Source organism: Aethina tumida, chromosome 1, assembly GCF_024364675.1.
Source record: "Aethina tumida isolate Nest 87 chromosome 1, icAetTumi1.1, whole genome shotgun sequence".
Taxonomy (NCBI): domain Eukaryota; kingdom Metazoa; phylum Arthropoda; class Insecta; order Coleoptera; family Nitidulidae; genus Aethina; species Aethina tumida.
In genome coordinates this window covers 12,268,991-12,296,744 of record NC_065435.1, presented here as the reverse complement: position 1 = coordinate 12,296,744, position 27,754 = coordinate 12,268,991, and the positions used below count along the sequence as shown (strand labels likewise).

The following is a 27,754-nucleotide window of genomic DNA, read 5'->3' as shown; positions in this document are numbered from 1 at the left end:
AAATTCATAATAAAACGGTGATGCAAAGTCAAATGCTGCTCCGCACAGCATTTATTACTCCCTTGATGGTGGCTCTAAATTCAAATGATTTATATGAAAAAATGTCACTATATATTATTTAGAACTCGAACCATAAACTCGATTTGCAAAAAATTTATCACTATGTAAATTGCTAACCTCTAATTTGTGATGGTAAAATTATAGCTGCGCTGACTTTTTATTTTCCATTTATTAAAAATTAAAAATATTTATTAATATACTTAATTAAAAATAATAATTTTGAATAATATTTTTAAATTACCGTTTTATCATTTTTTTTTTACTTTTTTAGTTTATTATATATACTATAAATATTTTTGTAAATATTGTTTTATACAGTGCAAATACAAATATTTATATTTCGAACTGAAATTAATATAATATAAATGAATATAAATATATTTTAATATATGTATTTATTTTAAATATGATCATATTAATTTTATTTAAATTAGAGCATGTAATTTGTTAAACTAACAGAGGAACCACTTATAAAAACAAGTTACATATTATTTATGTATGTATATAGATTTCTATGTATATAAACACATAAATTTAAATAATAATGTACAAGAAGTTTTTAAAAAAATTAAATAATTTGAAATATAAATTGTTGACTTTTTAACTTATTTTATTTGGTTTATATACAATATTAGGTAACACTGTCCAAATTATAAACAAAATAATACCGAACTAATATTTTAAATCCAATCAAGATTACTTTAATTAATTTTTACATATTTATTTAAATAAGTTAAAATAAATGGTTTTTCAAAATTTTTAAGCTTTAGTATGAATAACTATAAGTTTCCCACAAAATATTTAGACAATAATATGTTTTATAAATTATTTAAATTTCATACTTGTTTGTTTTAAATGTGAGATTTTTTTATTTTTTGTTTAATTATACAATACAAATACAAATATTTATTATAATAATATTATTTATAAATTGTTATTATAAACTGATATTAATGTATTATACATTTTAAACATGCATTAAAATTAGTTTTATTTAAATTTATGCATTAAATTAATAGAAAAATCACTAAAAAGTTACGTATTAGTTATGTAAGTAGTGGTCATTATTATAGCAACTTTTTAAAATGTTAAATATTTTATCCATCCAACTTTTTTATTTAATGTGAACTATTAATATAATATTAATTTACTATTGTTATTTTATACAGTATTACAAAAACTACTATATTCTTAATCTATAAAATGTTACATATATTTTTCTGGATTGACGTGGACATAAATATATCATCTTTAATTTTGAAATGGATTTTTGATTATTAAGTTTGTGTAATATTCTTTTTGTATGAATCTAAAGAATCTAAAGAATCTAAAGAAAAGAATCTAAAGAATCTAAAGAATCGAATCTAAAGAATCTAAAGAATCTAAAGAATCTAAAGAATCTAAAGAATCTAAAGAATCTAAAGAATCTAAAGAATCTAAAGAATCTAAAGAATCTAAAGAATCTAAAGAATCTAAAGAATCTAAAGAATCTAAAGAATCTAAAGAATCTAAAGAATCTAAAGAATCTAAAGAATCTAAAGAATCTAAAGAATCTAAAGAAAGAATCTAAAGAATCTAAAGAAAGAATCTAAAGAATCTAAAGAATCTAAAGAGAGAATCTAAAGAATCTAAAGAATCTAAAGAATCTAAAGAATCTAAAAAATCTAAAGAATCTAAAAAATCTAAAGAATCTAAAGAATCTAAAGAAAGAATCTAAAGAATCTAAAGAATCTAAAGAAAGAATCTAAGGAATCTAAAGAATCTAAATAATCGAATCTAAAGAATTTAAAGAATCTAAACATAATATTTTATTCATTCTAATGTGAAATATTTTATTTCGTTTCAACAACTGTCTTACAGCATATATTTCTTTAATAATCATAAATCTCAAACTACGTTTAATAGATCAAAGATGTTGCATCCACCATTTTTTTAAATATCTTGAATAATCTACTATTTTAAAAAATGACTTTAGTAATGTCGTATTTATACATTCCAATTTGACATGTTCAGCAAAAGCAGAACTATCAAGAAGCAATAAAAGACCATAAATATATTAATAATTATAATTATACTGTATGTATAAAACAAAAAGATTAAAATGGAATAATTTACCTTTTCAACTTAATTTGTACTTAACATATTAATAACACAATTAATAAATTCTATCGAAATTGTAAACAAGCAAAATAATAGAAACATATTATAAATCCAATCAAGATAAATTTAATTAAATTTTTGCATATGTAATTTATTTAAACTAGAGCTGGTTTTCATAATAATTTATTTAATTAAGTTAATTATAAAATGTTTTTCAAAAAATTTTAAAACTCTAATTTGTATAATAATTATAATAATTTGTGAACAATTATACGAAACAAAATTTAATATTTTGACCAATCAACAGAAAAATAAACTGCCATTGAATTATTAACATAAGTTAAAAAAGTACTCCCGCGTCCAATTCGATAACCAAAACCACGAGTTTCTCCGGAGACTAATTCACTTTCTTTACTCGATAGTCTTTTGTGTGTTTACTGAATTTTATTACTCAATGGATTGTTTTTTTTTTTTTGAAGACAAATATTTATCCGGACATCAAAATTGAATAATCCAATACTGATGAAAGTAAATTAAGCGTCGCGTCGGCCGAAGACTGTTAATATTAATGGATCGAAATTGATTTCAGGTGGCTTGGATGCATTTTGAGCAATCAGCAATACTGACAGTACACAATCACGTAATTACAAGGAACCCTCGTATTAGTGTGACCCACGATAAGCACCGAACATGGTTCTTACATATTAGCAACGTACAGGAAGAGGATAAAGGACGGTACATGTGTCAAATCAATACAGTCACGGCTAAAACGCAATTTGGATACCTGCATGTAGTTGGTAAGTTGATTTACTCGCAGTAATTAAAATTCGAAAAGGAAATTAAATTCAAATCAAAATACTTTTTTAAAAGTGTTTTGTGAATAACCGATTTAATCATTTTAATTAAATGTCCACGAATTCGTTGTTTTTATTCGTCTACGTTCAATGTCCAGTTTAATAATTTCATAAAGCGTTAAACAAAGTGATGAAACATTTTTAACTGGACACTTTGATTAACCAGTTAAAATTTTTTTTCATCCAGTTATGAGGCAAATTCGGCTTCAAAAAAACCTATTACAGTATTTTTGTGTGTTGTGCACCATTTAGACGAGTAAAAGTGTCGAAATCCGCATCCGAATATGTTTTCAATTAAACAGGGGCGGCGCAAAAATAAATTATAAACTGGAGCAATAACAATTAAAATGATGAGATGGTTGCCGTTTAAGAAAACCGCCGTTAAAACTGAAACAATCCTCACAAATTATAAGTTGGAAACATTAATTTCTTAATTAACAACTGTGACCTCATAAGTTATTGTTCATCTGTTACTACAGATCCCAAAACAAAAAGATGATACTTGCCGCATTTAACGTAATTAATTGCAATACTTTTGACAATGCAGTTGAGATTATACAATCGTTACCGTTAAACTTACTGTGAACCCTTCGCAAATCATTTTCAGCACTCAGGACACTTCTACTATTAATTATTTTTATTGATGTTGCTTTATATCGTCTTATGCTACTATCTCTAATTGAAAAAGACTAAGATTATACTAAGAATTTGTCATAGCTACCTCATTATTGCCGGAAAGAGACGCAATTATTTTTAAGTACACAATTAAATATTGAAGGAAATGGAAATGGAGATATTACAATATTTAGATTTGCCCACTTTTAGTCATATTTAAATAAATTATTTTTTTAAAAAAATTTACAAATTCATTGAAACTATAATTTGTAGTAATAAGGATACAAATATTTTATTTCTTTACATACAGTGTGACCAAAAATAATTGACCGTAATAAAACTACTTTCTGATGTGTTGGTACGGTAAATTAAAGTAAAATAAGCATAATAAAAATATTTTATTTATTTCTTATAACATAATCTTGATATGCTTATAATTTATAAAACATATAACATAATGTGCAATGTGATAAAAATATTGAGCAAAATAAAAGTGTTTTATGATGTAGATGATGAGATACATTAGTAAATTTGAATTAAATTTTCATAAAATTGTGAGAATAAATTTATTTTATTTCTTGTTTTATAATCTTAAAATATTTACAATTTATAAAACATATAATATTATATACTGACTGATAAAAAATGATTTGTCATTAATACAACTACATTCTAATGTGTTGCTCCTACAAATTATGGTAAAATAGCAGAATAAAAATATTTTATTTATTTCTTATAACTTTATATATAATCTTGGAATACTTATAAATATATAATATAAGGTGCAATGTGTTTATAAAAACTGAGCCCAATAAAAGTGCTTTCTGATGTATATGAAATGAATTAGAATTACAAATTTTTATAAAATTATAAAAATACGATTTATTTTATTTCTTATATTATAATTTTAAAACATTTACAATTTATAAAAGTAATAATATTATATACAGACTGATAAAAAATGATTGTCTGTGTTGCTTTTATAAATTATGGTAAAATAAATAGGATAAATATTTTATTTATTTCTTATAATAATCTTGAAATACTTATAATTTATAAAACGTATAATGTTATATACAGTAGGTTAGTCTTAAAAAGACTAGCCACAATAAAAGTCTTTTCTGATGTAAATAAGATACATTAGTAAATTTGAATTATAAATTTTCATAAAATTATGAGCATATTCTTTCTTTTATCATAATTTTAAACCATTTACAATGTATAAAACAGATAATATTATATACAGACTGATAAAAAAAGGTTAACTGTAATAAAACAACTTTCTAATGTAATGTAATAACTAACTGTAATAAAACAACTTTCTAATGTGTTGCTGCTATAAATTATGGTAAAATAAGCAGAATAAAAATATTTTAATTATTCCTTATAACATAATTTTGAAATAGTTATAATTTATGAAAAGTGTAATATTATATACAGTGTGATTTAAAAAACTGACCATAATAAAAATGCTGTCTGATATAGATGAGATACATTAGTAAATTTTACCTATACATTTTCATAAAATTATGAGAATAAATTTATCTTATTTCTTGTATCATAATCTTAAAACATTTACAATTTATAAAACGTATAATATTATATACAGACTGATAATAAATGATTGACTCTACTAAAACTACTTACGGATGTGTTACTGCTATAAATTATGGCAAAAATAAGCAGAATAAAAATATTTTAATTATTTCTTATAACATAATATTGAAATACAAATAATATAATTTATAAGACGTATAATATTATCTACAGTGTGAATAAAAACACCGACTATAATAAAAGTGCTTTCTGATGTAGATGAGATACATTAGTAAATTTCGCCTATAAATTTTCATAAAATTATGAAAATAAATTTATTTTATTTCTTGTGTTATAATTTTAAAATATTTACAATTTATAAAATGTATAATATTATATACAGACTGATAAAAAAAGATTGACAGTAATGAAACTACTTTCTAATATGTTGCTGCTGTAAATTATGGTAAAATAAGCAGAATAAAAATATTTTATTTATTTCTTATAACATAATCTTGAAATACTTATAATTTATGAAACGTATAATATTATATACAGTGTGATAAAAAAAAACTGACCATTATAAAAGTGCTTTCTGATGTAGATGAGGTACGTTAGTAAATTTGAATTATAAATTTTCATAAAATTATGAGAATAAATTTTTTATTTCTTGTATTATAATCTTAAAACATGTACAATTTGTAATACGTATAATATTATATACAGACTGATAAAACATGATTGATTGTAATAAAACTACTTTCTGGAGTGTTGCTGCTATAAATTATGGTAAAATAATGAAAATTAATAAAATTATTTATTTCTTGTATTACAATCTTAAAATACTTATTTTTAAAACTTAAAACAGACTTGGTTGATTATTTCTTATCACACTCTACTTATATATAGGTAGATGTAGATATTGTTTAAAATATAAAGAATATATAAAATATTTGTACTTAATAATTAATTAAACTCTTAACAGTACAATATTTCAAATTTCAATAAAATCAACAGAATTTTAGTGTGTTAATATTTATGTTAATTATTAAAAACAGGACCAAATTATGTGATAAACTTCAGAGTTATCATTAATCAATGTGAATTTATGTATATTTGTGTTTAATGCAAAAAACGTAACGTTTTTATGTATTATCATCATTTTTAAGGCATAGTCAATCATTTTTTATCACACTGTAATATGTTATATAAAAGGTTTTTATGAAAAATGTATAATATATATACTACAAATACAATATATCGTATTGACTAAGCTATTTTGCATTTTATCATAAATTGAATAAAATTATACAATTTTTAGTATATAGTATTTATATTAAAAATTGCAGCAATATTTTAATGTGTTAAAATTTGTAAATTCTGGTGCACGTCTGAAAAATTGAGTATCAAATTGTACAGAAAAGAAGTAAAAATAAAATAAAATCTGTTAAAATTAATACAATTTGTTAAAATAACTTCGAGATGCTGTAATAAATAAAATATAATAGAGTAAAACAATAGAAAAACCAATTTTTATGAAGCGATCAGTATGTAACATATATAATGCCAGAGTGAATTTAAGTGACAATCCTATTTTATTTGATCATTCCCTCAATTATATTCATTCCCCCAATAAAACCCAACCGAATCCTTCAACATTGTAAACATTCAAATAATTTTGTAAACGTGTCCTTAAACTTTTTAATAGTTTTAGTTTCACGAACAATACGGTGCTTTAAAGAATTTTAGAACTTTCTAAAGTGTCTACTAAAACACGATTTGTAATCTATACGTAAATATAAGAAAAAAGTGCGAAACCGCTGTGCCATTTAAGAAAAATCGTTTTCCCTAATTGAGGTTAAAATGTCGGAATTAACTAAAGACTTTTTGTTTTGTGAATTAAGTAGTCCGTACACTTCTTTTTCATCATCGCTTTAGCCCACCCACTTTACGTGGGGATTTGTCATGTTCTTTACACCTACATTCTTTTATTAAATTCTGCGGAAAAGCCCGACGAAAGAAAAAGGTAAAACTGGAGGTTGACATATTGATTTGTAAATTAATATGTAGTATATTACGTTTTAAATTAAATTTGTAAGTGCTTTATCATGTAAATATTATTCGGCGGTAGTACATTAAACATGTTTTCCCGTGCATCTCGAATAATACGGTTATTAAAGAATCCCAATAGTGAGAAGTTTAAAATTTAGGATTTCACGCTTATGCATGCGCAAAAATATCTTAAAATATATAGGTTGACCTAAATTCAGACATAACCCACCCAGTTAAACTATAAACAATATTCAGTGGTAAGATAGTTCTTATAAATACAATTTCAAGTAGTACAATTTACCCCCTTTTGCATTTCTATTGCCTTATTTCAAGTAACCTAGTTTATAAGCAAATAAATTGTAAGAGATAAGATATGCACTTATGTAAAACCATATTTTTCAGTATATTTATCAGCTGGAAATTTTTTACAATAAATTCAGAATAAAAATCTCAGAAGGACCATTGGGAAATACAGTCAGAAGTGCCTCCACAATAATTTATATTAGAAGAAAATAAACTTTTGTTTGTTTCATATAAAAATGCTCGCCGTAAAATAAAATATGGAACACTAAATTTTAAAATAAATCTTTACAAAGCATCCACGACTATGCAATTTAAAAGAGGGAATGTATTCAACAAAGCAATTCTTGTGGTTGTAACATGCATGTATGCATTTGTTTATAAATAATATTACAATTTTGTAATTGAAAATATTCTCGTCTAATCCCGTCTTATTTATTTATTTGGATTTATTGAGAAATGAAAAATATAAATAGAAAGTTGCAGTTGACAAAATAACAGATTCGTTTGTAGTCAAATTTCATTAAAAGTAGTGTCACAAATATTTCCAGTTTAATGCATCTTTAGTTTAATTGGCTCAATTAGTTTAAAACATTAGTTTATTTTTATAAATACAATAAAATTTTTTTATGAATTAAAAATATTAAGAAAGCTACAGTTTACAAAATATCAGTTTCATTTGTAGTCATATTTCATTAAAAGTAATGTCACAAATATCTGTCGTATCTTTAGTTTTATTGGTATAATTAGTTTAAAGCACTAGTTTCTGTTTAGGAAGTTACAATTGACAAAATATTAGTTTCATTTCAAGTCAAATTTAATTAAAAAAGTGTCACAAATATCTGTTGTACTTTTACTTTAATTGATTTAAAGTACTAGTTTCTTTTTATGAATAAAATAAGATTTTTAAATGAATTAAAAATATTAAGGAAGCTGCAGTTGACAAAATATCAGTTTCATTTCATAATATTTCATTAAAAGTAGTGTCACAAATATATGTTATACCTTTAGTTTTATTAGTTTAATTAGTTTAAAGAAATAGTTTCTATTTATAAATACAATAAGATTTTTTAATGAATGAAAAATATTAAGGAAGCTGCAGTTGACAAAATGTCATTTTCGTTTGAAGTCAAATTTCATTAAAAGTAGTGTCACAATATCTGTCGTAATTTTAGTTTAATTGTTTCAATTAGATTAAAGCACTAGTTTCCTGTTATAAACACAATAAGATTTTTAGTAAATTAAAAATATTAAGGAAGCTACAGTTGACAAAATATTAGTTTCAATTGTAGTCAAATTTCATTAAAAAGTGTCACAAATATCTGTTGTACTTTTACTTTAATTGGTTTAAAACATTAGTTTCTTTTTATGAATAAAATAAGATTTTTTAATGAATTAAAAATGTTAAGGAAGCTTCAGTTGACAAAACATCTGTTTCATTTGTAATCATATTTCATTAAAAGTAGTGTCACAAATATCTGTTATATCTTTAGTTTTATTAATTTAATTAGTTTAAAGCAATAGTTTCTGTTTATAAATACAATAAGATTTTTTAATGAATGAAAAATATTAAGGGAGCTGCAGTTGACAAAATGTCAGTTTCGTTTGTAGTCAAATTTCATTAAAAGTAGTTTCACAATATCTGTTGTAATTTTAGTTCAATTGATTCATTTAGATTAAAGCACTAGTTTATTTTTATAAACACAATAAGATTTTTAGTGAATTAAAAATATTAAGGAGGCTACAGTTGACAAAATAGTCTCAATTTCAGTCAAATTTCATTAAAAAAGTGTCACAAATATCTGTTATACCTTTAGATTTATTACTTTAATTGGTTTAAAGCATTAGTTTCTTTTTATGAATAAAATAAGATTTTTTAATGAATTAAAAATATTAAGAAAGCTGCAGTTGACAAAACATCTGTTTCATTTGTAATCATATTTCATTAAAATTAGTGTCACAAATATCTGTTATACCTTTAGTTTTATTAGTTTAATTAGTTTAAAGCAATAGTGTCTTTTTATAAATACAATAAAAATTTTTAATGAATTAAAAATATTAAGGAAGCTACAGTTGACAAAATACCAGTTTCATTTGTAGTCAAATTTCATTAAAAGTAGTATCACAAATATCTACTGTATCTTTAGTTTAATTAGTTTAACACACTAGTTTCTGTTTATAAATATAATAAGATTTTTTAATGAATGAAAAATATTAAGGAAGCTGCAGTTGACAAAATGTCAGTTTCGTTTGTAGTCAAATATAATTAAAAAAGTGTCACAAATATCTATTAAATCTTCAGTTTAATTAAAGCACTAGTTTCTTTTTAATAATGAAAATCTATCAATATAATCATCTGGTACATTTTAAATTTATTGGAACATTTATATTTAATTTTTACTCGATGTAGTAATTAAACGCAGCAATTAATGTTGTTGACAACGCATGATTTCAATTTGTGTATAAATTATAAATGACGAGTTGTTCTCAATAAAACAATGCTTATATATAATATATGAATTTAATGAATTGCCACAAGTAGAGATTTAAACATTTAATTTATTACAGCACCAGGAAAAGTATTCAAAATTTATTATGAATTATTACAATACAACTTAAAACATGCAAAAAAAAATGCGACGATACAAATGCAAAATTGAATTAAGGAAGGAAATAAATAAGGCTGATTGGTAATAAAATTTCAACAGGGTAATCCACTTTTATTGCTCCTTGCATGAAAAATAAAATTTTCGACCTGGCGGTTTAGGCGTTATAAAACAGGCAAGAATGATGTTTTCTTCATTAAATCTTCGTGTTAATCGTAGCATTATAAAATAATGAACTAATGTAAAAGCTTTTGGTATAGTTGTAGCTCTTTGTCTGTTGCTTAATCAATTTCTTAATTATTAAAACTGAAATTGTGTGTAATTGGGTAAAACATACCTAACAATATGTTTATTTTTTATTATTAAGTTAAGTTTATTATTAAGTTGTAATTGGGTCATTACTTAAATTATAAAAAAATGGGTATTGTTTATATCAGTATAATAAAACAAAATAAACAACTGCTTTTAAAATATAACCTGGTTACTATAACTAGTAATAAATGTTGGAAAACACAGTGTTAAGCACATAAATAAAATTTACCTTTATATGTTTTTACGAAAAATAAAGTGGCGATGAATGGGAATAAAAATCCCGTAGGATAATTCCATATTATGAAATGAATGAGTAATAAAAAATATTTAAACAAAATAAACATGTTTAAAGTCCTCTTTATAAAACTAATTGACTATACGTAATAATTATAATCCTTTTTTTTTTGTTCGAACTATCGATGTAATTGTAATTTTATCTTTCAATGTTGATCAATCATAACATTTGATTAAAACATACTAACCGTTGCGTGTGTATTTGTTTCCTGCCTTGGACGCAGTAATTAAATGAAGCAATTAATACAGTTGATAACGAATGATTCCAAATTGTGTATAAATTGTTATATAACTGGTTGTTTCAGTAAAACAGTGCTTATTGTATGGAAGTTTAATTAATTGTCTATATGATAATAGTAGGTACATAAACTAATGTTACTGTTTAATTAGTTTCGCAAAAAAAAGCTGTTATATGTTTCGGAATTAATTTTTAGTTACAATAAGTTTTTAACAAAACTAAATAAATAATAAAGTCAATTTCAGGTTATTCAATACTTATATTTAAATAAGTATTTTATATCTAAATAAGTATGGATAAAAAATGTTTAAAAACTCAACTCAATTAATAGTTAAAAAGCTTTTCATTTTTATTTTAGCTAGATTAGTTGTTTACAACAAAACTTGCTCTTAAACTTCTTTTAATCATATTTAATAAGAGAATATAAAAATGTTCAAAAATCAATTTTTATTCATTTCTATAATTGAAATCCATCATCGTTACAATTAATTAATTAATTAAATTGATCAATGTGATAAAAAACACTTATACAAAATGTATATCTTAAATTTCAGTAATTACATTTATTTTACAACAAACTTCTATCAAAATAAACTTTCTCTTTTAACACAGTGAATAGTTTAAAAACTTTTCATTTTTATTTTAGCTAGATTCTTGAATATACATTAAAATTTATTATTTTAATAATATATTAAAATAATAGTATATAATAATATTTAAAAATCAATATTTACTCATTTTACTCTTTAATTGAAATCTATCATCGTCACAATTAACTAATTAATTAAATTGATCAATGTGATAGAAAATTCTTCTACAAAATGTATATCTTAAATATTCAACTTATTTTACAGTAAACTTCTATCAAGATCAACACTTTTTTAACACAATGAATAGTTATAAAACTTTTAACTTTTATTTTAGCTATATTCTTGAATTTACATTAAAATTTGCTATTCTTTTAATTATATTTAATAAAAATATTTAAAAATTAATTTTTGTTCTTTTCTCTAATTGACATTCATCATAATCACAATTAACTAATTAACTAAATTGATCAATGTAATAGAAAACTCTTCTATAAAATGTATATCTTATCTTTCAACATTTATATACATTCAACTTATTTTACAATAAGCTTCAATCAAGATCAACTCTTTTTTAAAACAATGAATAGTTAAAAAGCTTTTCAATTTTATTTTAGCTAAATTCTTGGATATACATTAAAATTTGCTACTCTTTTAATTATATTTGATAACTGTATACAAAAATATTCAAAAATCAATTTTTATTCATTTTTGTAATTGAAATCCATCATCGTCAGAATTAACTAATTAATTAAATTGATCACTATGATAGAAAACACTTATAGAAAATGTATATATTCAGTAATTATATATATTTGACTTATTTTACAACAAATTTCTATCAAAATCAACTCTTTTTTTAACACAGTGAATAGTTTAAAAACTTTTCATTTTTCATTCTTGAATATACATTAAAATTTGCTATTCTTTTAATTATATTTAACAAGAGTATATAAAAATATTTAAAAATCAATTTTTACTCATTTCTATAACTGAAATACATCATCGTCACAATTAACTAATTAATTAAATTGATCAATGTGATTGAAAACTCTTTTACAAAATGTATATCTTAAATTTCAGTAATTACATTTATTTTACAACAAACTTCTATCAAAATAAACTTTCTTTTTTAACACAATGAATAGTTAAAAAGCTTTTTATTCTTATTTTAGCTAGATTCTTGGATATATATTAAAATTTGCTACTCTTTATTATATTTATTAAATTGATCTATGTGATAGAAAACTTCTACATAATGTATATCTTAAATTTCATTAATTATATATATTTATCTTATTTTACAATAAACTTCTATCAAAATCAACACTTTTTTAACACAATGAATAGTTAAAAAACTTTTAATTTTTATTTTAGCTAGATTCTTGGATTTACAAAAAAATTTGCTATTCTTTTAATTATATTTAATAAAAACATATAAAAATATTTAAAAATTAATTTTTATTCTTTTCTCTAATGGACATTCATCATAATCACAATTAACTAATTAATTAAATTGATCAATGTGATATGAAACTCCTCTTTAAAATGTAAATTTTATTAAGATTAAAAAATGACATTTTTAACAAAACGATCATAATTAACTAATTAATTAAATTGATCAATATGATTTCTATTAAAGTTTTTCTCCTAAATGTTTTCCTTTTCCATTATAGACAGACACTAGAATTTAGTTTAAAATTAGAAAATCCATTACAATATTTGTGCTCCCGTGGCCATTGATTGTCAAAAATTATTTTTATCACAACACATCCCGTTCGATATTTATCTGAAAAGCTCATAAATATTCATTTCTAATAACAAGGAAAGTCTGAAAGTACGTAAGTTGTGTTCACCGACGTAGGGGCTTGACAACAGAACGTGGTGGTGGTGGGGCAGATGGTTGAAGGAAGCCGTGTAATAGAAGGCCGGGAGTGCAGGCTGATAGCAGGCAGTAGGACCGAATCGACGTCCTATGAGTATAACAGGGATTCCCCTAATGCAATAATGCTCTAATCTGAGCCAGTTCGCCACAGCTTGTATTGCTGTGTCCGTGGATTGCTCGCCCGTCTGAGAAAACTCATACATACGGTCTATCATCAATCACCGAGGCAATCATGGACACGCGTATAATGTATGCATTGTATACGAGTCGATACTTTATGTTTTCGAACATGATTTTATCATATTATTTAAGTTGTTTCTAACGGAACGTTGATTAGCTTTGAATTACGTGATACATACATACGTCCAGAGCTTGTTTATAAAGCAGGATTTTTCTAGCGAAGCCGTATACGTATTTCGAAGTTGTTTGAACTGCAGGATTGTATATTTTATTGTCCAAGCAATGAGTAATAAAAGTGGATTGTTCTTCTGAAATTTTATTACCAATCAACCCGATTTATTTGCTTCATCGGTTTTGTCATTCGTATTTTCATATTTTTCGCATATGAAAGATAAATTTTATTTTCATCCAGTAACCGTTCGCCTTCCTGAATTTCAACTCCGTTGTAATAAGTAATAAAATTCGTTATTGCAGTCATACTATATATGTATATCTTATGTAAGGAATACTAATGTATATATTTATTGTATTGTATCATATTAATATTATAAATTGTATAAAATTATATAGCATTGATAATCTATTGAAATTTTTGAAATTTATATGTGAACAAAATTTGGGAACAGTTAGAAAATTGTTTCTTCATCATATTTTTATAACCTTTGGTCAAATCATCTTGGATTTGGCACGTATTACCCTAAAATATATTCCCACAATTTAATGTAATTAACTTGTCTCATATTATTACAGTGACGTATATTCTAGAGGGTACTTCTTTTTTTCACCCTATTTTCTACGCCACTGAATATTTTTTATGATGATTTTTTATGAATTTTTTATATTCTTTCCACAATTTAGAAAGAAGGTTATATTAATTATGTATGATTAACATAACCTTTTTTGAGTTATTTCAGTTTTAATGTTTGAAGAAAATTAAGATGAACATTAAAACTGAATTATCTCAGAAACGGCTTTGATAATTAAAAGCAAACAAGAACACCTTTTTTCTAAATTGTATAAAGAGTATCAAAAACTTAATAGATTTAAAAAATATTTATTGACGTAGAAAATGGGACAGAGAAAGGGAACAAACATCTCTCTCCCAATAATCTACGCCACTGTAACAATATTGAAAAATTTGTTATATTGAATTGCAGACACATATATTAGGATAATACATATTAAATATAAACATAATTGGGCCAAAAGTTGCAAAAATATGAGAAAAACACCATATTGTTACAGTGGCGTAGAATCTGGAGGAGCTAGTTTTTTACCCTATTTTCTACGCCACACAATATTTTTTCAAACTATTAAGCTTTTAATATTCCTGACACAATTTAGAAAAAAAAGGTTATCTTAATTATTTTTGATTAACATAGCCGTTTTTGATGTAATTCAGTTTTAATGTTTGAAAAAAATTAAAATAAACATTAAAACAGAAACATCTCAAAAACGGCAGCGGTAATCAAAATTAATCAAAACAATCTTTTTTTTCTAAATTATGCGAAGAATTTGAAAAGCTTAATCGTATTAAAAAATATTCAGTGGCTTAGAAAATAGAGCGATAGAAAGAGGACTCCCAGAATCTACGTCACGGTAACATCATTATGGAAAAAGTTTATTACATTGAATTTCAGACACATATTTTTGAAATTTAAATTTGATAATCTCTGTTTTCTTCAGGAGAAATATTAAAAAAAAAATTATTTAAATTTTCTTCAGTATTGAACGTATTCTAACTGCTCCCAAATTTTGACCACCTAACTTTTTGGAAGGTTAAAAATAGGTATCAAAATATTTTGTTGGGTTAAGACTTTTCCTAAATTTTATTCCAGTTGGTTTACCAACTTTTAAAACAGCTAAACCAAAATTTTCCCCAGTATAAGAAAAATAAATACCTTAATCAGAAACAGCATAAAAAACTTTCAATTAATATATACTGTTTAATAAAAAACTATTATAATATAATATAAATATTGATACAAATAAATCATGAACCAAAAACTAAATTAAAGTTTCCGGTTCCTATTATTTTAACAATTAACCAAAAACAGGCCAGTTATATTTTTTAGTAAAGATTAATAGCCCTCAATAGAATATTAAGGAAAGTTTGTACGTTAAAAATGTTATTTCGTATAATTAAGATAAAGTTAGATGATAAACTTGCTAGACTACACAGTAAATAAAATTAAACAAGCTAGTAATGAGAAGGAAATAAAGTCTGAAAGCAATTGTTGGCGTAACTAACTGGTTAGGTTGCAAATTAAAAATTAAAAGAGCTAAGTAAACATCGGTGTTATAGGAAATTTAGAAAGAAAGATTCACCAACTGGAGTAGTTCTATTTCCCTGTGGAAGTTAAAAGTAAAATGAAAATGTTTTAGAATGAAATTTAACAGGTCTAAAGTATTTGTTGGAGGACTGAACTATGTTCCTCTTATACATATTTTATTTTAAAGTTAGGATTAAAGGTCAGAACAGAAAAAAAAATATGGAAAAATGGGTTAAATTAATATGTATTCCCGGCAGATAGAAGTGAAAAGTAAACTGAAAACCCGCATGTCTACCGAGTAAAATTATTCGTTGAAAGTGTTCGTTCTGTGTTTGGTTTTGTGTGATAATATAACTACTTAGTATGTGTATTACGTAGATACCTCTAGTGAAATGAAACGTAGCAACATCTTACTTTTATTAGTAGAGAAATTCTTAATGAATTCTGGTAGTTAAAAAAGTTTGCAGCATTCGAACATTGGGTTTGCTGCAACGAATAATAATGTACGGCCCGAAGCTTAGGGTCAAAGTTCATCTTCAAACCACAAGGGCCTGTTGTCCTACTCCGTCTCATCGACAACCGGAATCACGTGGATTGGGTCTGAATTCGAAACACTAACTCCGACTTACCTCCTATCTATACACACAACCCCGTTGCCGATTCCCGGTCCCGTGACAGACCACCCCCTAACCCCTTGCCCCCTTCACGATTCTTCGCCCGTACACCGCACATTCTCGACAACGTCAACATACTAATTACTTTCTCTCTCTTCATTTTCTATTTATGATACTTTTAAGAGCTTTCTATCTTTAGCTTTATAAAGTAATTGCGTTCATTCGATTATCAAATAAAACCATTAGGTCTTATGTATTTCTTCAATATCAATCCGATTTCTTTTGGGTTTTATGTTGTTTTACTGTAGACTCGAAAATTTTATGCCTCGTAGTAAGTAGGTGGATTTATAATTCAATTTAACAGAAGTTTCAGCCTTAATAGGGTGAAGGCTTTAATAAAATTACAAAAAAAAAAAAAACATATTTTAAATATTGATATATTTTTAATTAATATATTTCCTTATAATGTTAAATAATTATTATTTCTTGATTTATGTGTTTTATTTAATATTATTTAATGAATATTTTAAATATTTTACCAACTTTATTTTTATTTATATTTTTTCAATTTTTTATTTATTTTAATTTTTGAATTTAATATTTTTTATTACTTTCAATTTATATTATATTTAATGTTGTAATATACTTATATTTCTTTATTTAATGAATATATTTCAAATATTATACTAAAACTTTCTAATTTAACATTCAATTCAATTTATATTACATTTAATAATATATTTATATTTGTTTCTTAATTTACATTTTATATTTACACATTTAATGGATATTTAAATTTTTAAAATTTTGTTTTAAATATTATAACTAAAAATAATAAATATATATTTTTTGGTTCAAATATGTGTATATTTAATAAATATATTTATTACCTTACATTTATAATAAATATATTTAATAATATATTTGTTTTTAGATATACATTTTATATTTGCAGACATTTAATAGATTTATTTTTTTTTTATTTTATTTTAAATATAATAAGTATAAATAATAAATATGTTTATTAAATAATAAAAATATAAATTTTTGATACTCATATATTTAATGAAACTTATATTAAAATAGTGTACCAAAAATTTATTTTTTTATATCTATTTTTATCTCTATTACTTATTTAATTTATTTTTTTTTTTAATTTTTGTTACTATAAATAATAAATATATATTTTAAATATATATTTTAAATAATATACCACAATTTTATATTTTATCTTTATTTATTCAATTATTTATTTAATTTATTTTTTTTTCTTTAATTTAACATTTTTTATGACCTTAAATTTACATTATATTTAATAATATATTTATATTAAAAATAGTATACCAAAACTTTATTTTTTTGTCTCTATTTTTCAATTACTTATTTAATTTAATTTTTTTTAAATTTTTGTTACTATAATAAATATATTTTTTTGGTTTAAACATTTTATTTACATATATTTAATAGGTATTTATATTTTAAATAATATACCAAAACTTTATTTTTCTTCTTTATTTATTCAATTATTTATTTAATTTAATTTTTTTCTTTAATATAACATTATTTATGACCTTAAATTTACATTATATTTAATCATATATTTATATTAAAAATAGTATACGAAAACTTTATTTTTTTATCTCTATTTTTCAATTACTTATTTAATTTAATTTTTTTTTTTTAATTTTTGTCTATAAATAATAAATATATTTTTTTGGTTTAAATATTTTATTTACATATATTTATTTAATGGGTATTTATATTTTAAATAATATACCAAAACTTTATTTTTTATTTTTATTTATTCACTTATTTATTTAATTTAATTTTTCTTTAATTTAACATTTTTCATTACCTTAAATTTACATTATATTTAATAATATATTTATATTTTCGGATTTATATTTTGTATTTATAAATATTTAATGGATATTTAATTTTTTCAAATTTTTGTAACTATAAATAATATTTTTTTTATTTAAATATTTTATTTACATATATTTAATGAGCATTTATATTTTAAATAATACACCAAAACTTTATTTTTTATCTTGATTTATTCAATTATTTAGTCAATTTAACGTAACCTTAAATTTATATCATATCTAATTTATTATATTTAATTTTTTGTAAATATAAATAATAAATATAGTTTTTTGGTTTAAATATTTTACTTACATATATTTATGTTTATATTTTAAATAATATACCAAAGCTTTGTTTTTTTATCTTTATTTATTCAATTATTTATTTAATTTAATTTTTTTAAATTGACATTTATTATTACCTTATATTTAATAAGGAATTTAATTTCTGCATTTACATTTTATATTTACATATATTTAATGGGTTTTTATTTTTTTTAATTTTGTTTTAAATATTATAACTATAACTAATAAATATATTTTTTGATTTAAATATTTTAATTACATATATTTTATGAGCATTTATATTTTAAATAATATACCAAAATTTTATTTTTCATCTGTATTTTTTCAATTATTTAATCAATTTATTTATTTTAATTTAAAATTTTTATGATCTTAAATTCACATTTATATTTTCGGATTTACATTTATATTTACAAATATTTAATGGATATTTAATTTTTTTAATTTTTTGTAACTATGAATAATAAATATATATTTTTTTGGTTTAAATATTTAATAAATATTTATATTTTACAATTTAGAAATTTACATTTCTTATTTATACATTTAATAGATATTTATTTTTTTTCCATACAATTAATTTTTTTATTCTATTTTTAGTATTGTAACAGTGATAGATATATTGTAAATAATACATTTTTCATAATTAAATTATATGAAACATTTTATTAATTTGATCATATCTATTTAAGAATTACATATATTAAGACTTCCAATGTATGTTTACAGTTTCATTGATCTAACACAAATCTATTATTACAGTATGTAAAATATTAAATTAATGTTGTTAACAATCATTTGCAAATAATTGATAACAAGGAATAAATAGTCTGCCATGCAAAATAGCTATATATATATTATTTGAATCCAAACATCCAATTAGCAACAGATTGCCAGTTAATTTGTTCATTAAATATGTTTACATAACCAAAGAGTGGTCCCAAATTTCATAAAATTTAGTGAAATTTTGTGCGTTGATAACAATAAAAAATCAAACAACTGAATCTGTCCCCAGTGATTTCAGTTAGGAGTTTATTACCAAGACAACTATCGAAAAGTTTCTAGAAACTTTATCCTTGGGTTGGAAACATTTTTAATTACACGTGTATATATATAGAAAGTGGGGAAAAAACATGTTAATCAATCAAAGTGTTTTTTTTTTTTTTCAAATATTGACAGGCCGACTGATTAAAATACTTCCTTGTACAACCGCCGAATATAATATTGTATTTTTCCATGCAAATACATCGCTGCACATAATCAAATACAAGTTTAAAGCTTTAATATTTTCTATCTTAAAAATTCCGATAACCGCATTATTTAAATTACATGACTCTGACTTCGGTGACGAACTGAAAAATTCTCCTTTTTCTCTTGTAACTCAATTCATAAAAGTTAACATTGTTAGCATTCAAGAAATGGTTTTATACTTCAACGAATTCCTGCACATAAATTACATACTCCTTATTGAATTGTATTGTTGGAATTCGTACATGTATACGAGGTGTAATTACATTATTTACGGGCAGGGTTACTCAAAAATTTTTCCCTTGTCATCGATTTACCACATCGTCACACTTCTGTTTCTAACGTTTTAAATTACAACTGAATTAAATTAACCTTAAATCGGTGTTAGGGGTGGAAAATGCCCGAACTCATTTCGGGAGGGTTACTTTGGAGCATTTCCAACATTTTGATGTAAATTTGTTGCCATGACCGGCAAGTTCTCCGGACTTGTCATCGATTGAACACGTGTCTGATGTCATCTAAATTCAAATCTCCTCCACATACTTTGTGGTGTTTCAGCTGCACTAGTTAATTTGCTTTCTAATGAAAAATGATCACTGGTTGTATGTTTTATCCAGTGAACAATTTCCCAACTATTATCGTATTACTCTTAAAATAAATAGAAAATAAAAAAATGCCATAAATTTTTATGAAAGCGAAATGACGTTTCAACAACGTGTTAAAAGGTTGTTATTTTAATTAAACATTTCATTTATATGCAAATTCGGCTCACTTAAAGGCAACAAAAAGGGGTCATATAAAAGTTATAAAATTAAAACCTGAGAAACACATGCTCTCTTTTTGATGGCATCGCATGTTTTATCCTGATCGTGATTTACAACGAAATCGAGACAGACGATGGAATTTAATAGGATCAATTTTAGACAAAAGGAACAATTGACGCTCTGTCAGATAATAGGATAAAAACACAATGGGAAAACTTGTTCATTAACAATTAAGTTAGGATGCACCTAACCACCAATACGTGCACTATTTTCGCTGATTCTATAACCATAAACTGAGTCAAGGCTATAAATTATTAATTAGTATTTATGTGTACATACAAGTGTAATAAATGGGATGCAACGTCGGTTATAATATTATAATTAATATCCAAAGTCAAGGTATGGAAAGTTATATATATATTGCTAATAAATATTTCGACATTAGCCTTGTATTTATACATTCATCAATCGGTTTGTGTTCACTAAACACGTTAAAAACGTTTTGTTAAATCTGATTTAAATTATCGGTTTATACGTAATTTGTTTGTTGAAAATTACCTATTTTGGTAAATCACTGCCATAATTATAATAATAGTGTTTATGTATTGTAGTATAACAATATACAAACACTAATTATATTCTGTGACTTAAGGCAAATTGATTTTTTTATATTTTTTCAAATTTATAATCCCACATTTTATGCTCATAGTTTGTTAGTCTAAAATGTTTTTACAACCACATTCAACTAACTTTACAAAGCTTATTAATCATTGATTTTCAGTGAAGTTTCGCAAACATCTTATTAACTTTCTGAAATTATATAAAATATTATCCTTGTTGTTGTTTGTTTGTAATTGTATTTAATTTAAAAATAAATAGTGTTTATAAAACGTTATTTACTTTTACTAATTATTAATTTTGCTTCAACATGATACACAAATTACTTGTTTTTATTATTACAAAGTAATTTTATATTTTACATTAATTATTACAAACTAATTATAATCAAAAATGATTTTAATAATTCGTAATTTATTATTTAGTGCATCTGTTCAAATATTTCTTGTCTGTTGAAATAATTAATTTACAGTTTCATGAACAAAGTTTCGTATACTGTTAATAAAAATAAATATAATTTTCTTGTTAAAATGGTGAAAAGTCTAGACAAATTGTTTTTTATAAATATATCTTTTATTATACAATTTTTTAAATATTTCAACTCTATGAAATAGGACAAAGAGAAAACTTTCATAAAGCTTCTTACCGTGTAAATAAAGTAAAAGCTCAAGTTAAATATAACAATTCTGACAACTCAAAATTATTTATTTTAAATAATCATGTTATTTATAACTTTTGACAGCTGACACACATTTATTTATAAAATGAGAGGAAATTTAAAAGAATATTTTTTTAAATAATTTTAAATCTAATAATAATACATTCTATTATACAATTGTTTAAATATCTACTCTAGGAAATATGCCAAAAATACAGTAAATCAAATTAACCATACTGATTAATTATTATCTTCAGGTTTACTGTATCTTATCTTAATTCATTTGAATAATTTAATTAATTTTATTGTTCGCATCCACCATTTTTACAACTGTTGTTAAAAATGGCGAATGCGCAACCAATTCAATAATTAATTACTATTAAACAAATTCTAAGAATAAATTGATTATATTAAAAGTAATTTACTTTATTCACTGTTAGATCCATTTTTAACAGGTACTATTTAAATTTTTTTAATTAATCAGTAAAGTAGCCTTTAAAATACTATAAAAAATATGATTTTGATGTTTAATAAATGGCAATTAATTTTATGTTTTCAAATATCTTATCCTAATTCATTTGAATATTTTAATTAAGTTTTTTGTTTCGCATCCACCATTTTTACAACTGTTGTTAAAAATGTGCAACCAATCCAAATTAGAATTAGAAAAGCACATTTTTTTTTTAAAAAATGAAAGGAAACATGGAGAAATATTTTCTAAATAATTTTTTAATTATTTTAATAATAAATTTATTATAGAATAAATGCATCTACTCCAGAAAATATGACAAAAATACTTCCACAAAGCTTCTTACTGTGTAAATAAATTAAAAGCTCAAAGTAAATAAAGTAAATCAAACAACTGCAGTTTAAATACATTCACATAAAATATTATTTATATGATTTAAAATGAAGAGAAGTTCCAGAAAAATAATAAAATGTTAAAATTTAAATAAAAAATATACTGTTAATAATAGAAAAATAAAAATTCCATAATTTTCTTATTAAAATGGCGAAAAATCCAGAGAAATATTTTTTTAACAATTTCTAATTCCATTATGAATAATAATTTCATTCTAGAATTGTTTAAATACTGCAACTTTAGGTGACAGGGCAAAAATGTACTTTCATAAAGCATTTTATAGTGTAAATAAAGTAAAACCTCAAATTAAATACAGTAAATCAAACAATTACAACTTATTTATTTTGGATATTCCCATAAAATATTATTTATATATTTTAGAATGAAAAACAGTTCCAGAGAAATAATAAAATTTTAATATTTAATGGTAAAGGTTAAAGCTCAAATTAATTATAGCTAATCCAACAATTACAACTTATTTATTTTATATATTCACATAAAATATTATTGTAAAAAAAATTATATAAAGATATAAAATTATAAAATATATCTTTTGGAATGGCGAGAAATTCCAGAGAAATTATAAAATTTTAAAATTTAATTTAAAAAATACTGTTAATGATGAAAAAATAAAAATCACAATTTTATTGTTAAAATGTAAGAAAATCCAAAGAAATACCTTTCTTAATAATTTTTATTTTGTCAATTCAAACTTATTTTTTTTTTTTTGGATATTTATATAAAATATTATTTATAACTTTTGGAATGAAGAAAAGCTTTTTTTAAATGAGGTCAAGCCTGAAGAAATATTTTATATATATATATATATATATATATATATATATATATATATATATATATATTATAGAAAATGTGACAAAAATACTTCTACAAATCTTCTTACTATAAATAGTAAATCAAACAATTGCAGTTTATTTATTTTGTTTATTCACATAAAATATTATTTATTTTTCTTAAAAACAAATACGTAACTAATAATAACAAAAATTATTAAAGGTATTTACTGTGACTAACAATAAATTTAATTCATATATTATTATTTTCACTTTAAATTATTTATTACTACATCAGAAAATTTGTTGCTGCTTTGCATATCCAAAATATTATTTAATTACAATCATAAACTGCAAACTTCACAATAATTAACAATCATATTTCATGTAAATTTAAGTATAAACAGTACAACATAAAAATACGAGTACTTTTATTTAATTTAACGCTTTAAATATTTGATATCTTGTTCACATAAACTACAAATTTATACATTCATAAATATAAAAGTTTATTTTTCTACTTATTTCTAATTAGTTAAACATGATTTAGTATACATTCCTACGTTCAAAACTCTATTGTTGTTTACATCAATAAAAAACTAATATATAAAAGTTTTTTAAAAATGGTAGTGTGTTGTGCATGGTCTATAAAAACACCACAATATGGTCCCTACAAGAAGGAAATGTTAATAATTATAACAATGGTTTTTAGCGTTAGTGTGTCAGGTCTTTTGGGGTCCACATATTTGTTCTCATATCGAGGTCAAAGATTAGCATGAATGAGGATTATGAATATGATGATGTCTTTCCCGATGACTCCCGGTTTTGGTTAGGGATTAATGATGGTTGTCGAATATATAATAAGATAAAGAAATAATCCAGCATATTTTGAAGAATGGCTCGAGGCTCAAACAGAGGAGAAAATGTGTTTTAATGAGGTTTGGAAGCTCATCCTAAGGATTTGCCTTGGCCACCCCGTTTTTCTGACTTAACCTCGATTGATCGACTGTGGAAAATGTTAAAAAGAAGGCTGGACAATCTTCTGAGGCAACCATAGACCGTGGAACAATTCTGACAGGAAATTCGAGGAATTAAAGGGCAGTAACAAATTAACAACTTGATCCACATCATGGTGAGAGGAGTGACGAGGACCTACACAATATTGTTCACATTAAGTGTTTAGTGTTATCCATCCTGGGAGAGTTGTGGTCCTAATAACGCTCTGTCAAAGTATATTTATTCCAATTGCCGTTTGTTTATTAATCACGCCCAGTTGCCGAAAGCATGACCAGCTCACCTTCTCTCAAAATATTTATGATTGCCCATTAACTCCGTTCGGCATTTTTTAATTAAACCAGTGCCAAATGATACGAGTGTTCAGGGGGTTGTTTTATTAAAATCGTTAGGTTGTTTATTTAGTCGCTTGAAACCGTTATACGTATAAGCGCCGTCACAATGAAAACAGCTGTTAATCAATCAGTATCATTAGTTTATTCGATTATTGAAAGGGTCGAGTTGCACTAGATTATTGTCACTATTATCCTTTTAGGAATATTGGCAAACACACACACACACACACACATCCGTATCCTATTTTAATTAAGAGTGTTTCTAAGCACAGGTCACTATTACTATGAATGATTTATAAGTTTAATTACATTGATTTACAGTACGGCTTCGGTAATATTGTGTTAGGCCCTATCAGATTATTATCTTTATTTTACCCTGCGTTAATCCACTCATTATAAATTGAGCTGCACAACAATATTCATTGCCTTTGATCAACAAATATGCATCATGTTAACAAATATTAGCAAATTAATAAATTGTGCATGCCTAGATGTATCATGTGGATACGATAAAATCATTTGTATGTTCGACGATAATGTATTGGCTGGTTGGGAATGTCACGAGCAATCAAATACACAATTGAACACCAAAAGGTGGCGGATCCGTAGCGTCCAGTTGTCGACTCAAGATAACTCTATCAAATAAAATTTACCGAGGTTACCTAATTAATTTATATCCATATTTAACACAGAATACACAAATGTTTACCTCAAAATTTGATAAGCAAACAATTCATGCCCACAAATAAAATTATCCCTCATTTGTGGGAGGATTATGATAATGGGAATGAAATAAATTTAACTGGTGGTGAATTTTGTGGTAAATAAGTTCATGCAAGTATGTTCATAATATAAAAAATTTTGTACTGTGAAAATTGATATTGAAATATGGAAAATGGACAAATTTATCAAAGCTTTGATTGATTTTTAAAAAATACTGAAAAACTACAAATAATATAATAAATAGTAAAACAGGAAATTTAATTGATTTAATTATTTGAATAGTTTAATATTCGTTCAGTTGTCAAACCAGGATAACTATATAAAAATATTATTGACAATTGGAGATTACTTGTTCATTTATAGTAGTTGATATTAATTTATATCAAGTATTTCTACAATGAACACACAATACACAATATGTTTACCTCAAAATTTGATAAGCAAACAATGAATGCCCACAAATAAAATTATCCATCATTTGTGAAAGAATTAAGATAAAGGGAATTAAATAAGAAAATTTGTCAAAACTTTGAAATATTCTTTAATAAATGCTAAAAGACTACAATTTTATAAATAATAAATAGTAGAATAAGAAATTTAATTGATTTAGTTATTCGAATAGTATTTTAAATAGTCCAGTTTTCAATTCAATATATCTATAAAAATAATATTGACAATTGAAGATTACTTGTTCATTGGTGGCAATTGATATTAATTTATATAAAGTATTTCTACATTTAACACAAAATACAAAATATGTTTACCTCAAAATTTGATAAACAAACAATGATTGCCCACAAATAAAATTATCCATCATTTGTGAAAGAATTAAGATAATGGGAATTAAATAAGAAAATTTGTCACAGCTTTGAAATATTCTTTAATAAATGCTGAAAAACTACAATTTTATAAATAATAAATAAGAAATTTCATTGATTTAGTTATTCGAATAATATTTTAAATAGTTCATTTATCAACCCAAGATAACTCTATAAAAAATAATATTGGCAATTGAAGATTAGTTGTTCATTTGTGGTAACTGATATTAATTTATATAAAGTATTTCTACATTTAACACAAAATGCACAATATATTTACCTTAAAGTTTGATAAGCCCACAAATAAAATTAATTATCCATCATTTGTGAGAAAATTATGATAATAGGAATTAAATAAGAAAAACTTATCAAATCTCTGAAATATTCTTTAATAAATGCTGAAAAATTACAATTTTATAAATTATAAATAGTATAACAAAAAATTTCATTGATTTAATAATTCGAATAATATTTTAAATAGTCCAATTGTCAACCCAGGATAATTCTATCAAAAAAGATAATAATATTGGCAATTGAAGATTACTTGTTCATTTGTGGTAATTGATATTAATTTATATAAAGTATATCTACATTTAATACAAAATGCACAATATATTTACCTTCAATTTTGATAAGCAAACAATGAATGTCCACAAATAAAATTATCCATCCTTTGTGAGAGAATTTTAATAATGGAAATTAAATGAGAAAAATTTGTCAAAGCTTTGGAATATTCTTTAATAAATGCTGAAAAGCTACAATATTGTAAATAATAAATAGTAGAACAAGAAATTTAATTGACTTAGTTATTCGAATAATATTTTAAATAGTCCACTTTTCAACCTAAGATAACTCTATAAAAAATAATATTAACACAAATACACAATATGTTTACCTTAAAATTTGATAAGCAAACAATGAATGCTCATAAATAAAATTATTCACCACCTATAAGAGAATTATGATAATGACAATTAAATAAGAAAAATTTATCAAAGCTTTGGATTATTCTTTAATAAATGTTGATAAACTATAATTTTATAAATAAAAAATAGTAGAATAAGAAATTTTATTAATTTAATAATTTTAATAATATTTTAAATAATCGAGTTGTCAACTCAGGATAACTCTATATAAAAAAATAATATTGGGAATTGAAAATTATTTGTTCATTTATGGTCATTGATATTAATTTATATCAAGTATTTCCACATTTAACACGAAATACACAATATGTTTACCT

At 23.2% G+C, this 27,754-nt stretch overlaps 1 protein-coding gene across 3 annotated transcripts in view; it reads left to right on the top strand.

Annotated features, from left to right (window-relative positions):
* Positions 1–27,754, top strand: part of LOC109596383 (neurotrimin) — a 301,564-nt gene that overhangs the window by 188,243 nt on the left and 85,567 nt on the right. For all 3 annotated transcript variants that reach the window (XM_049961122.1, XM_049961121.1, XM_049961123.1), the window contains exon 3: positions 2,750–2,957. In XM_049961122.1, the coding sequence (XP_049817079.1) occupies positions 2,750–2,957 (208 nt within the window). The remainder of the gene's footprint in view (positions 1–2,749; positions 2,958–27,754) is intronic.